Source organism: Balaenoptera ricei, chromosome 14 (assembly GCF_028023285.1).
Source record: "Balaenoptera ricei isolate mBalRic1 chromosome 14, mBalRic1.hap2, whole genome shotgun sequence".
NCBI lineage: Eukaryota > Metazoa > Chordata > Mammalia > Artiodactyla > Balaenopteridae > Balaenoptera > Balaenoptera ricei.
In genome coordinates, this window is record NC_082652.1 from 73,054,677 (window position 1) to 73,068,773 (window position 14,097).

General features: G+C 34.5%; 1 protein-coding gene across 1 annotated transcript in view; it reads left to right on the plus strand.

Annotated features, from left to right (window-relative positions):
* The window catches only part of DCC (DCC netrin 1 receptor), a 1,173,736-nt gene that overhangs the window by 835,079 nt on the left and 324,560 nt on the right, over nucleotides 1-14,097 (plus strand). Inside the window, exons 14-15 of the mRNA XM_059893793.1 lie at nucleotides 6,641-6,789; nucleotides 8,457-8,595. Coding sequence (XP_059749776.1) covers nucleotides 6,641-6,789; nucleotides 8,457-8,595 — 288 coding nt within the window. The remainder of the gene's footprint in view (nucleotides 1-6,640; nucleotides 6,790-8,456; nucleotides 8,596-14,097) is intronic.

The window sequence follows — 14,097 nt, forward strand, 5'->3', positions numbered from 1 at the left end:
TGTTCCCAGTACAAATAGTGACATGTAATACAGCTCATTTACTCTAGCATAGGTATTTAATTTGTTCTTAGGTACAGGTGTTATAATGAATTTCTACTGTAATGCAATATTGAAATTTAAAAAGGTAGTTGGTTAGGTTGACATTGATTGATGAGTTACTTGCATAGATTATGCATCTATTCTGGAATCTTTCCATTCTTTGAAGAAAGAGGTAACTGGAATAGAGATGGAGAGAAATTAGATGCAGTTTGCCACAAAATTATTGTCCAACTGTGGGGATCAGTGGGGATTATTAAAGACATCTTGGAAATGATGAGTGGTTAAACCCATTAAGGCTCTTGACTGACATACTAAAGTGTAATGAAGTGGAAGGCTGAAGCTGTTAACTGTATTGATTTCACATCTCATTCCTATTGTTGAACATCTTTGAGTCTTCCTTTTTCTCTTTCTCTTTCTTTCTCTCTAATATGCATATAATGAATCACTTATGTAAAAGTGTGTAAGTTATGTATAAATATAGTTTATAGACATAGGTCTGAATAAATACACAAGTACATATATATATCAATATATGTATGTGTACTTGTGTGTGTGTATACAGATATACACACACATAAGCACACATGCCTATTTCCACAATCAACATAAAACACAATATATTATCCACAGGCCTATGTTAGAGCTATAATTCAAAAGGAAAATATTATGGACTTCAGGAATTTGAATTTATAGTACTGTTGTGCAGAAGAGTAAACATGTAATAGCTTATGTTGTTACCTAACCAAACTTGCCTCTGTTCTCACCTGCATGGTAAAGCCAATCTGTTGACGCTGGGTTATAGTGAAGGAAAGTACAGCATTTACTGCAGGGCACCAAGCAAGGAGAATGGGCAGCTCATGTTCAAAAGTCCCAAACTCCTCAATGGCTTTCAGGGAAGAGGTTTTAAAGGCAAAGTGAGGGAGGGGGCCACAGGGTGTCTGATCAGCTCATTCAGAATTCTCGAATTGGTTGGCTTCAAGGTGAAGTTTTGCATCATCAACCTTCTGCTTTTCAACCGGTCCAGGGTCTGCGTGCTTGTGGTCAGCAGTTTTCACGTGGTGGGGGTGTGCTTCCTGTAAAAACAACTTAGGATTGTGTGTCAGGCCTTCATCTGTATCTTTCAGGGAACTGGGAGTTGGGTGATTCTGCTCTGTGGCAGATTTATAGTCTAAATTGTTACCAGTTTCCTGGCCCAACAGCTATTCTTTGTTTCTACGTCTTCACATTTCCTAATCATTAACTCTTTTTTTATTATTAATTAATTAATTTATTTTATTTTATTTATTTTTGGCTGCTAATCATTAACTCTTGAGCCAGCCTTTTGAGACTCAAGGGAGGCTTGGGAGACTAAAGCAGAAGCCTTTTACTTCAAAGGACAAGGACACAGGGGCTTGTATACGGTTTCAATCCCCCTTTTCTTTGATAGTGCTCAGTCTTGAGGGGAACAGGTTTAGGAAAAGAAAGGGAGTAAAGTTTTGGATAGAGGAGTTAATCATAAACTTGGCAGAGGAACTCAGTTTTAGGGGGACTCAGTTTCAAAGTGAAACACAGAGTCTTGACACTATCCAGGAATGCTGTGAAAAAGAATGTCCCATGTGCAGGCAGTATTTTGGTCTGGATGATTAACTCTTTCTCTCTATCTCTCTATCTCTCTATCTATATACAGGCAGACCTCATTTTATTGTGCTTTGCTTTATTGCACTTTGCAGATACTACATTTTTTACAAATTGAAGATCTGTGGCAACCCTGTCTTGAACAAGTCTCTTGGCACCAGTTTTCCAATGGCATTTGCTCACTTCCCTGTCTCTATGTCACATTTTGGTAATTCTTGCAATATTTCAGAATTTTTCATGATTATTCTATTTGTCATGGTGATCCGTGATCAATAATCTTTGATGTTGCTCTTGTAACTCTTTTGGGGTTCCACAAACTGCACCCATATAAAGAAGGTGAACTTAACTGATAAATGTTGGGTGTGTTCTGACTGTTCCACTGACAGGCCACTCCCTCTTCCCCTCTCCTCAGGCCTCCTTATTCCTTCAGGCACAACACTATTGAAATTAGGTCAATTAATAACCTTAGAATGACCTCTGAGTGTTCATGTGAAAGGAAGAGTCAATCAATGTGGCAAACTGCATTGTTGTCTTATTTTAAGAAAATGCCACAGCTGCCCCAGCCTTCAGCACCACCACCCTGATCAGTCAGCCACCACCAACATCAAGGCAAGACCCTCCCCCTACAAAAAGATTATGACTCACTGAGGTTTCAGATGATAGTTAACATTTTTTATCAATGAAGTATTTTTAAATTATGTACACTTCTTTTAGATATAAGGCACACTTAACAGAATACAGAACAGTGTAAGCATGACTTTTTATAGGCACTGGGAAACCAAAAATTTTGGTTTCCTTTATTGTGATAATTGCTTTATTGGGGTGGTCTGGAACCTAACATACAGTATCTCCAAGGTATGCCCATATGTCTGTACAGTTGTCCCTCAGTATCTTCATTGGCATTGATTTCAGGGCTCCCCCATTGATACCAAAATCTGCAGATGCTTAAGTACCCTACATAAAATGAGGTAGTATTTGTATTTGCATATAACCTACACATATCCTCCAGCATATTTAATCTTGATTAATTATTAATATCTCTAGATTACTTATAATACCTAATACAATCTAAATGCTATGTGAACAGTTGTAAGTAAAATGTAAATGCTATGTAAATAGTTGCCACAGTACAGCAAATTCAAGTTTTGGTTTTTGGAACATTCTGGAATTTTTTTTTTTTTTTTGTATTTTTGAACTGAACTGAGGTTGGTTTAATCCAGACATGCAGAATCTGCAGGTATGTATATCTATACATATACTGTATATACCTATATCTATCTCTCTCTCTATGTATATATCTGTGTGTGTGTGTGTGTATATATATATATATATATATATATATATATATATATATATGACTGTATATCTATATCTGTATTTATGTATATAAATATATATGTATATATGAAATGGAAATAAAAATAAAAATAAACAAATGGGACCTAATGAAACTTAAAAGCTTTTGCACAGCAAAGGAAACCATAAACAAGACGAAAAGACAACCCTCAGAATGGGAGAAAATATTTGCAAATGAAGCAACTGACAAAGGATTAATCTCCAAAATATACAAGCAGCTCATGCAGCTCAATATCAAAAAAACAAATAACCCAATCCAAAAACGGGCAGAAGACCTAAATAGACATTTCTCCAAAGAAAATATACAGATTGCCAACAAATACATGAAAGGGTGCTCAACATCACTAATCATTAGAGAAATGCAAATCAAAACTGCAATGAGGAATCACCTCACATTGGTCAGAATGGCCATCATCAAAAAATCTACAAATAATAAATGCTGGAGAGGGTGTGGAGAAAAGGGAACCCTCTTGTACTGTTGGTGGGAATGTAAATTGATACAGCCACTATGGAGAACAGTATGGAGGGTCCTTAAAAAACTAAAAATAGAATTACCATATGACCCAGCGATCCCACTACTGGGCATATATCCAGAGAAAACCATAATTCAAAAAGAGACATGCACCCCAATGTTCATTGCAGCACTATTTACAATAGCCAGGACATGGAAGCAACCTAAATGTCCACAAACAGAGGAATGGATAGAGAAGAAGTGGTACATATATACAATGGAATATTACTCCGCAATAAAAAAGAACAAAATAATGCCATTTGAGGCTACATGGATGGACCTAGAGATTGTCATACTGAGTGAAGTAAGTCAGACACAGAAAGACGAATATCACATGATATCACTTATATGTGGAATCTAAAAATAAAAGGTACAAGTGAACTTATTTACAAAACAGAAGTAGAGTCATGGATGTAGAAAACAAACTTATAGTTACCAGGGTATTGGGGAGAAGGAGGGATAAATTGGGAAATTGGGACTGACATATACACACTACTATATATAAAATAGTTAACTAATAAGAACCCACTGTATAGCACAGGGAACTTCACTCAGTACTCTGTAATGGCCTATATGGGAAAAGAATCTTAAAAAAATAAAGGAGTGGATATATGTATATGTATAACTGATTCACTTTGCTGTATACCTGAAACTAACATAACATTGTAAATCAACTATACTCCAATACAAATTTAAATATATATATATAAATGTTCTAAAATATAAAGAAAGGCTTTTGAACTGTTTCAGTATAAAGCAGACTAAAGAGATATGGTAAAGAAATTCAAACTTAACAATAAACTGGATCCTCAATTAGAGATAAAAATGCTACATAAATGACACTATTGAGTCAGTTGACACAGATGACGATTAGTAATATTGTATTACTATGAAATGCACTGAAGTTGACAACTATATTATTCATGCACACATTAATTCTTAGGAAATATGCATTAAAGAATTTAGGGGTAAAGAGCCCAATTGGTGCAACTAAATCTCGATAGATAGATGATAGATAGATAGATAGATAGATAGATAGATAGATAGATAGATAATTGAGAGAGAGAATGATAAAGTTTATAGAACAGAGCGTTAATAATGGGTAAATCTGGATAAAGGGAACTAGGGTGTTCTATGTACTATTCTCATTCTTAACGTTTTCTATAGGTATAAAATGTCTTCCAAATAAGTTTTTAAGAAATTATTAATAATCAGTTGTTAAGATGAAAAGAATGCAATTGTCAATAATGATGATTCTCCAGATTTGGGGACTGGTGGGAACATATGTGAGGGTGACATTGATACCGACCAGGGTTCTTGGCCTTCCCCAATCAAGCAAGGCTTTATTGGGGCCCCTGCTGCAGCAGGGAAGAATGAAAACAAGTAACAGTTTCCCTTGCTCGCTCCCTGAGGAAGGGTAATCTGGTTCCTTATATAGGGTGAGGGAAGGAGTGTGTCCAGGGATTCAGCCAGAGGGGTGTCTTAGGTGGTCTACCCACCCATTTGGTGGTGTTGAGTGTAGGGGGCATGTGCAGTACCCTCCTTTTGCTCCCAACACCCTGTCTTTGCTCTGGGCTCTTCAGAAGTGGCAGTTGGGATTTTTTTTGGTCTTTTTGTACCTCCTTGTCCATAATTTGCTCCAATTGCACATGCACAGTTATTTTTACTCCCTTATAGTTTCTTTGTATTCTGTTGCTCGAGGAGAGGTTTGTCCAGGTGTAAGCACTGCAGCACAGGGGCCCAGGGCCCAGGGCCCAGCCTGTCTCAACATAAAATATGTGTTTCTGACGTGAGTATTATTTTTCCCCAAAAATGTGTGAGCGGTAATGCCTTAAGGAGCTGGGTTCCATGGAACAAATTCTGAAAATGATCCAGAGACACAGGTTCCATTCCGATCTAAGAAGTATATTATCAGATGTCATGTCAGCTGGGTTTTCATATGCTATTTCGCTATGGAAGTTCAAACTCACAAGTGTTGAATTAGAGGCCAAAAATGTATATCTGTCTGTCCAAAGCTAGGTGGTATCTAAGGCTGGGGGAAGTACACAGCATGTTTAAGTTAAAGTTGTTGTTATGCTTGCAATGATGAGACTATTTATTTATTTCAGATTATAGTAACTAATGTGATTCTTACATTTACCATTTACAAATCATATATTTAATTTCAGGTCCATAGGCACAAATAAAAAATTCTGCACATGTTCAGAATTTGCAAATCTAAAATCAGAAGGATTTCCTTAACTCGTTTCACATCCTAACCTGACCTGACCTTATGTTAGGCTATATATAGTCTTTAATAATCCTGTTTGGTGTGAATGTCATATATTTGCTGCAAATATATGGTTTAATAACAGGGTGCTACCACAGACCCCACTCGGGGTGTTACATAAAACACTGTCTATACACCATGTTACATTTCTAAAACCTGAAAATTTTTGGATATAGAAACACATCTGGACGTAAGTGTTTTGGTTAAGTGATTGCAGACCTGTGTTTATCTAATTTCTTTAATGAACAAGCTTCTTATCCTTGATTAAGTGAAGTAATAGTTATGAGAGAAGATAGAATACTAGAAAGTAAAATTGAAGATTAAATCCTGAAATTAATTTAAAGGACCCAGATTTGGGCAAGATTTTAAAATGATGACTTAAATAAGGACAACGTGGTAAATTATCCATAGCTGTGCTGCCTATTTGAATTATAAGTAGGATCATCATGTACAAGTATTCTAATTGCATTTTCTCTTTTCCTTCTGCAGTTAGCAATACACAGGCAAAGGCCTACTTGCAAAGTGGAAAATTCTCCATACTAAGAATTTAGATTAAGAATCCCACTGTTATTCAGCCATTACCCTAGTCACTTATACTCCTTGACCAGTTTCCTCAACCGTAAAATGAAATAAGTAATTTAGATTAATATAAGTCCCCTTCTGAATTTTAAAATGAAATGATTCTAAAATTTCATAACTTTCTAGTTATATCCTATATTTTTATATTCTTATTCCATATGGTTCTAAAAATAGTACATGGTGCTATAATTTCCTTGAACTGTAAATGATGAAATTCTGTTTGTTTTGAGAAAGAGGACCTTCTTGTACTAATCAATTTCTCTTGTAAACAGTGCAAGTTCCAGGGCCAGTAGAAAATCTGCAAGCCGTATCTACCTCACCTACCTCAGTTCTTATTACCTGGGAACCCCCCGCCTATGCAAATGGTCCAGTACAAGGTTACAGATTGTTCTGCACTGAAGTGTCCACGGGGAAGGAACAGGTAGGCAAAAGAATGGGCCCCACTCCTGCCGCCTATTGGAGAAATTGCAGGAGATCTGCAGGCTCTTGATATAAACCAGTATCCAGCACATTAATTGGATAGCTGATCAGTTTTAAATTAACTCTTATTGAAAATGTTAAGCAATTTAATTGAATTCAGATGGTAAGAGAAGCAAATGGGCAATGAGATGAAGTTAATACAAAGGATGCAGATTTTTTGTTTGAGTATATTGTGGTCTGGGCCAGTGTAACCACATTTGAACGAGCCCATCTGGTTCCAGAAAAGTATTTGCATTTTCAGTCCTTATCCTAAGGGATGATCAATCTTATATTCAGCAACTTCCGTCAAATTGCTTTTTTCATTCTTTTTTCATTCATATGTTTGATGTTATTTCTGTCTTCTCCCCACCATGGGACCATCACCTATCACTTCTCGTTGTTTTCAGAATTACTTTACTCCTGAACACTACCTTCCATTTCGCTTCTAATCTGTGGTTAGCACAGACATTGGAAATAGACAAATTAGATTTTCATGTAAAGTAAGAGTAAACGAGTCTTAAGGGAGACACATGAAACTCAGCTATTCTATTTTGTGACATATATATGACTACTGAGATGTTTACTTCCAGATTCTCAACTTCATGTGGAAAAAGATACATAGACAAGTGGGTAGTGAAATAGGAAAGACCAGAAATGACCTTGGGATATTGAAGTTCTTATGATGTGTTGTGAAATTTGCCCATTATAGTGTGGCCTTCATGCTTCCACATACACTGCATGATAGATATTTTTCATTAAAATAAAATGTTTGCATTAGTTCTATTCAAAACAGTTCCAAGTTCCAAGTTATAGCATAAGAATTACTGAGATCCTCCTAAGTAATCATTCATTCCATTTTTTTTTTGTTTACTGCTCCCATGCTATTTAGCTCTTATTTTCACCTTTCTATTCTACCCTTTTCCTACACATTTTAGTTCTTCAATAATGCATTTTACCAATTCATTTAAATAAATTAAAAAATAGTGTCACCCAAGATAGAGTGTGAGGATCATTGGGAAGAGCTGTATAATGGATCTTCTGGAGTGAACTGGCTCTGATTTTCTCAGTGACCTTCACCTCCATTACCTCATTTCTACATCTGTGAACTGCTGAAAACAATTCCAACTTAACCTCACAGCATTTTGAGAGAAAACAATTGTAGCAAAGTATCCATAACAATTGTAGCAAAGGATCCATCAGTTTCGAGAATCTCAGGTATATTTCAGGACAAGAAGGAAGAATTCTATTGTTTCTTGGTAAATTATTCCATTTTGGGTACAGGAGCAACTCTCCTTCCCGTGGATTTACAAGCTGCCTTCTGCCTGTCAGGGTTTTGGTGTGGGCGTTAATAGTGCACACCATTCAAAGTACTGGGTGGTGTTAAACAAATTGGAATTTAATGACTGTAAAGATAGCATGGTGCTGTTTTAACTAGGTGTCTACAGAGTGGTTTGGTCTTCAGTGGGGGAGTGTGTGTCACAATTTAGGTTTTATAACAACTCATAATAAGGCTAAAGTGTAGTTTTGTGAGTAAGAGTCTAACATCCAATTCACTGACTGCACAGAATGGCTGCGATTTCAGCTTTAACGTGTCTCCTGAATGACGGTTTTGGTGTTTTGTGTCTCCAGAATATAGAGGTTGATGGACTATCTTATAAACTGGAAGGCCTGAAAAAATTCACGGAATATACTCTTCGATTCCTAGCTTACAATCGCTACGGGCCAGGAGTATCTACTGATGATATAACTGTGGTTACGCTTTCTGATGGTAAGTTATAGACAGTGAAATTTGACTCACATAGTTGTTACAATAATGAAATAATATTGGATATATGTCATAGATTCCATGTTCAAGGTTTCCTAACTAAAACTTCATGGAGTATACTAGCATACATTAGAAATTTGGCTAATTCACTCAAACTATCTATTACAGTCAAATTTAAACTTTGAAAAGGTATACACTCTGAATCAGGATGTCCTAATTAGTCATCTTCAAAGTGTGACTGCTGCCTAAGAGCTCAGAATCATTTCTTTGTGTGTGTTTTCCTTTATTCCTATAAATACAGACACATTTGTACATGTGTGTGGGCTAATTTACATCAGCATCTTTCTTTTGTTTCTCCTAAACAGTGGTAGATGATTAAAAGTGTAAATGATGGACAGTCCTCCTACATATACCTCTTAATTTGAAAAAAATCATGAAGTTTTAGGCCAAATAATCCAGTATTGAAAGTATTAAAACTGAATATGAAAATTTATATTTTAGTTTTACCTTGACTAACAAATGAAAGATTAGACATATTTTTTAATGCCATAAAAAAGAGAAAGAAATCTTAATGAAGTAGATGAATTTGACAAAGCAGTAGCAGAGGAAACTAGAGATCTAAAAATGGATGATAATGAAAGGTTGGAAGTTTAATGAAAAGTGCAAATAAAGCACAGCAGAGTATATGATATGGTGCCAGTGACAATTCAGGCAGGTGCAGAAATGCAGAGATGTGACCTCCATGAATACTAAAAAGGCATCAAGCTATTTCTTTTCAGCAACTGTTTCCATGTTGGTATGTGTAATTCTATAAATTATTGATCTTTTGAATTTCAAAAAAATGACTTTAGTTTGTGATTCCTTGACTGATCCAACCTTGCTTCAATCTAGGAAAATATCTGGGTGGATATTTCCTACAGTATCAGTGAAATGAGGAAGGGCATGCATGTTATTAAGGATAGTGCAAAGAAGACACAGGAGTAATGTTCATTTGCAATTTCAATGTAAAATAATACTTTATATCTGACACCGCTTTGGTATCATTTTTAATGTAATTCTTAAGCCCATCCATCTGATTCTGTTATTGAAGACAGAACAGAATATTTATTGGCAGAATAAATTACTTCACAATTTATAATTATAAAAATAAAAGGAAAACAAAGGAAAATGAATATTTTACATAATTTATGTAGATTTCATTCACACACTGAACTGTAATGCTGTGGCCTTATTCTCTACTTTGGTTTTAAATGTCATAAGTGAGAAAGATAGATTATTACTCATTAATCCAAGAATTATTATCTAGAAGTATTGCAACATTTAGGATTTAGAAAATGCCTGTCCTTAAATGAAAGGATTTCATGACTCTAATCCAACAAACATCACTCTGCAAGGGACCCCAACTTCCCTCTATCAGATGCATTTGATAGAGAACACATGAACTTCAGGGGCCCCTAGGAGTGGGTACTTCAACCTTGTCTGCTTTCATCTTTACAATAAACTCATCTCTTGTACTTCAATCTGATGTCCTCTTCTCTCTACTGAAGCTATGCATGCTGAGGTCACATACAGATGAATTTAATTACAATTAATAGTCACCTGCTTCCCAGTTGTAAGTCACAAAGCCCTGCTCTCCTTGACTTTCTGGATGTTATAAAAGGGAGATGTTGTGAAAATTAAATGTTTAATCCATATAAGCACTTAAAACATGTGCATGGCATGTATTTAAATGTTTAAGAAATGTTATCTATGCCAGTTCTCTTTTTCTCATTATTCTAAATGTTCCTTAATATGAGGGATGATGTTATATTCATCTCTGTATCCCTCCTAACTCAGTAAATATTTATTGAATTAATCAGACAGTTCAGCCAAACCTGTACAAATGTTTGTAAGTATAGACTCATCTTTAGGACTTCCTCTTTGTGTGACTAACTTAACATATGATTATGTGTAACTATATATATGTTGAGAGCATCAGATTTCCTATAAGGCCAGAGAAATTCTTACCATAAAAAATTTATATTGGGACAATAGAAAAATTGAATAAAAGCAAAAATAAAATGCAAATAACTTTTTTTCTGAATTAATTATCCCCAAAGTATCCATGTTATGCTAAGATGCTTATAAAGATTTTATTCTGAGGAGCTGTCATCTCTAATTTAGCTCTGTTTTAATTGTTTTTCTGGGAAGAAACACTGTTTTTTGTTCAGATTCCTCCACCTAGTGTATCATTGGTTTACAGTGTTCCACTTCTTCAAACCGTTGGGATTGTAGAGCATCAAGCTAGACAGCGTAATATTTAGTGTAGACTGTAAGTAGTTTTGCCAGTTTGTTCTTAAGCACTGTCTCTGGAACTAGTTGACATGAATAGGTTACCAACAGATTTTATGAATTAATTAACATTTATTGGTGTCCATGCCAACTTGCCCTGTGTTCAAAAGCAGAGGGACCAAATTTCACAGGCAAGCTTAGCTATAGGAATGTGCTTCTTACTGTTAGCACTAATATTTATTGAATACTTATTAGTGCAAGGCCCTGCTCCACACACTTCACAACACTGTATTTTTCCCTACTTTACAGATGTCAACACTAAGATAGAGGTCACAAAAGCTAGTAAGCAGCAGAGCCAGGTCACATAAGCGAGTAAGTAAAGAAGGGGGATTCAGTGTGGACATATATTGTTTCTCTTATTCTATAATAAATGTCTCATATTAGGTCCTTCAAGAAAAAAGCTCAGAGCTACATATAAATTCTTTCAATCCACAAATTATGTGTACAGGACAGCACACACTTGCTAAGGGGAGGAATTCAAGTGACTATATGTACAATTTATTTACAAATTTGAGAACTTAATCTACTCTACAGAATGCTTCATCACCATGTGCTTAAACCAGCATGCTCCACCACATTGAGAGGAGTTTCCAGACCAAATGCCTCTGATTGGCTTTAATGAACCTATTGTAATTGATAAATTACTTGACATTTCGAAGAGAAAAGCAATGAACTATGTCCTTCCCCTCTGCCTCATGAAACAATGAAGCGTTGTCAAATAAGACAAATAAAGAAAAGTCCTAATAGATAAATGTGGATTCCACTCACTTCCACCAAGCATCTAATCCTATCTGTTGTATCTATTTATTTGTAAATAGTGCGGAAATTGATAGTAAGAAGAAGAGAATAATAACTAAAAATACTGTAGAAAAAAATTGTCCACTTTTTTTCCTGACTGTGTAAGGCAAGAATAGCCAGTGTGCCATCAGTGAAAAGTAAGAGAAATTTATATTGTAAAAAAATAGGCAAAATTCATTAACACCATTGTTACAAGTCCACCTTTGGGACTTGATGGCTTTAAATTCCTAATTCAGAAAATTATCAAATTGTGGTAGTTTATTATTGTTCTTATATATTCTTGGCTTTCTGAAATGAGGAGTTAAATGCCATTTATAAACTTTCATTAAAGTGACAATTAAGGGTTACATATCAACTAGCACAGTACCTAGAACAAAATGTATGATCAATTTAAATACCTTTTCTTTCCTCCAATATTCTATGTTTTCATATTATTTAATTGGTCAAAAGTGTGTGTAATATGATTAGTAAAGTATAATATGATATAAATATTAGAATATCATATGAAACCTAAACTAGAAATATTTTTCATGAGTAAGAAGTGATTTATTATCACCTAATATTAAGACATTATTTCCAATCTTAGCTTTTAAAGAATATATTTTTCAGAAGCTGTACAATTATATGATTTAGAACATAGCATTTTTTTTTCAGTTTGTACCTGTTTTAATTTTTACTGCTTTATAGAGTGATTTGAATGTGGGTCATAATAAATTCTTCCTCATTGTGAGAACATCAGTTTTTTTTTAGTTCTTTTGATCACGCAAATTATTTTTATTTCCAGCCTATCTTTAATCTTTTCTTGGTACAGTCACCTCAGAAAACTTTGTATCTATTAAAACTTAACATATGTTTAACCCTCATAGGGGGTCCCCCCCACCAGTATTTCCACTCCTAGGTATAAATGAATGAAGGAAATGAGTGCAGTTGTCCAGCAGAAGACACAAACTAGAATTTTTATAGCAGCTTTACTCTCATAACTCCAAACTAGAAATTGATCCAAGTGCCATTCATCAGTAGAACAGATAAATATAAATTAGAATAATTGTATATTGTAATACTATGGAGCAACAAAACAAAACAAAAAACTATTGCTACATGCAACAATATGAATGGATCTCAAGAAGTAAGCAAAAGAAGCCAGCCTCTGGGAAAGAAAACACACAACTATGGTTTTGTTTTTAGTAAGCTCAAAATAAACTAATCTGTGGAGTTAGAGGTCATAATAAGTAGTGGTTACTATCAGAAAGATATTGACTAAGAAGGGACACAGTGAGCTTTCCAGGTTACTGAAAATGTTCTATATCTTGATCTAGGTGGTGTTTAAATGGGGATGTACACACACACACACCACTTTATCCAGTCATACATTCAAGGTTTGTGCACTTTCCTATGTGTTATACCTTAATTTAAAAAATAAAATTGCAAAATTATAAACTTTTTTTTATTGTAACCAAATTTGTTGACCAAAACTCTAAATATGAAAAATATGTTATTATAATCTTATAATCTTTCTATTAATTGATTCATTCTATAAATATTTGCTGAGTGTGCTCTATGTGCTTAACACACATCAATATTGGGGATACAGCATCAAAAAGACAAAAATCCTGGTTCCTGTGAAGGTTATATTCTGTATTTGATATGAAAACCATAGCAGAATTAAATGAAATTAAAAAATAAAGTCTATCTCCTAAATAATGAAATATTTTTTTGAAAGACTGCTTGTTGACCTAATTCATGAAAAACAAGCTCTGATAAACATTTTTCACAAGTTACATTGGTAATAACCTTTATCAAGTACTAACAAAATAAGTGACTATAATTCCTATCATGTTTATCACTTATTTATCAAAGTCAAACAAAATAAGTGATTATAATTCCTATCATGTCCAGAAAGGTCCAGGAGCTAATATTTAAGTAAGTATCCATTTGTTCATTTAATTGTTGAGTCAGTAAATATTAATTGAATGTCAGTTTGGAGGATTTAAAGATTAATCAGACATATATCATGCCCTCATAGTGATTACTTTTGAGAAGGCAAAATCAGAGTAGGACATAAATAAATTCAGGGTAAATATAAGCACCCCAGGAAAACATAGATATTGTCCAAGTTCAAATTAAAGAAGAGGAACATAACAAAAATGGCCCTTAAATTTTTGAAGATGCTGAAAGCCTTTCTTCTCTATTAAATTTATCAATTTGTCATGAAAAAAATAAGGAATACTCTGATTTATATATGTTAAGCATTTACTGAATGCTACTTATATTACTGTTGTGGGACAGAATTATTTATTTATTTGTTTGTTTGTTTATTTATACGATTCATCCAAGACATCTAGAATAGTACTTGAGATATTAGAGTCATCCAGTGAA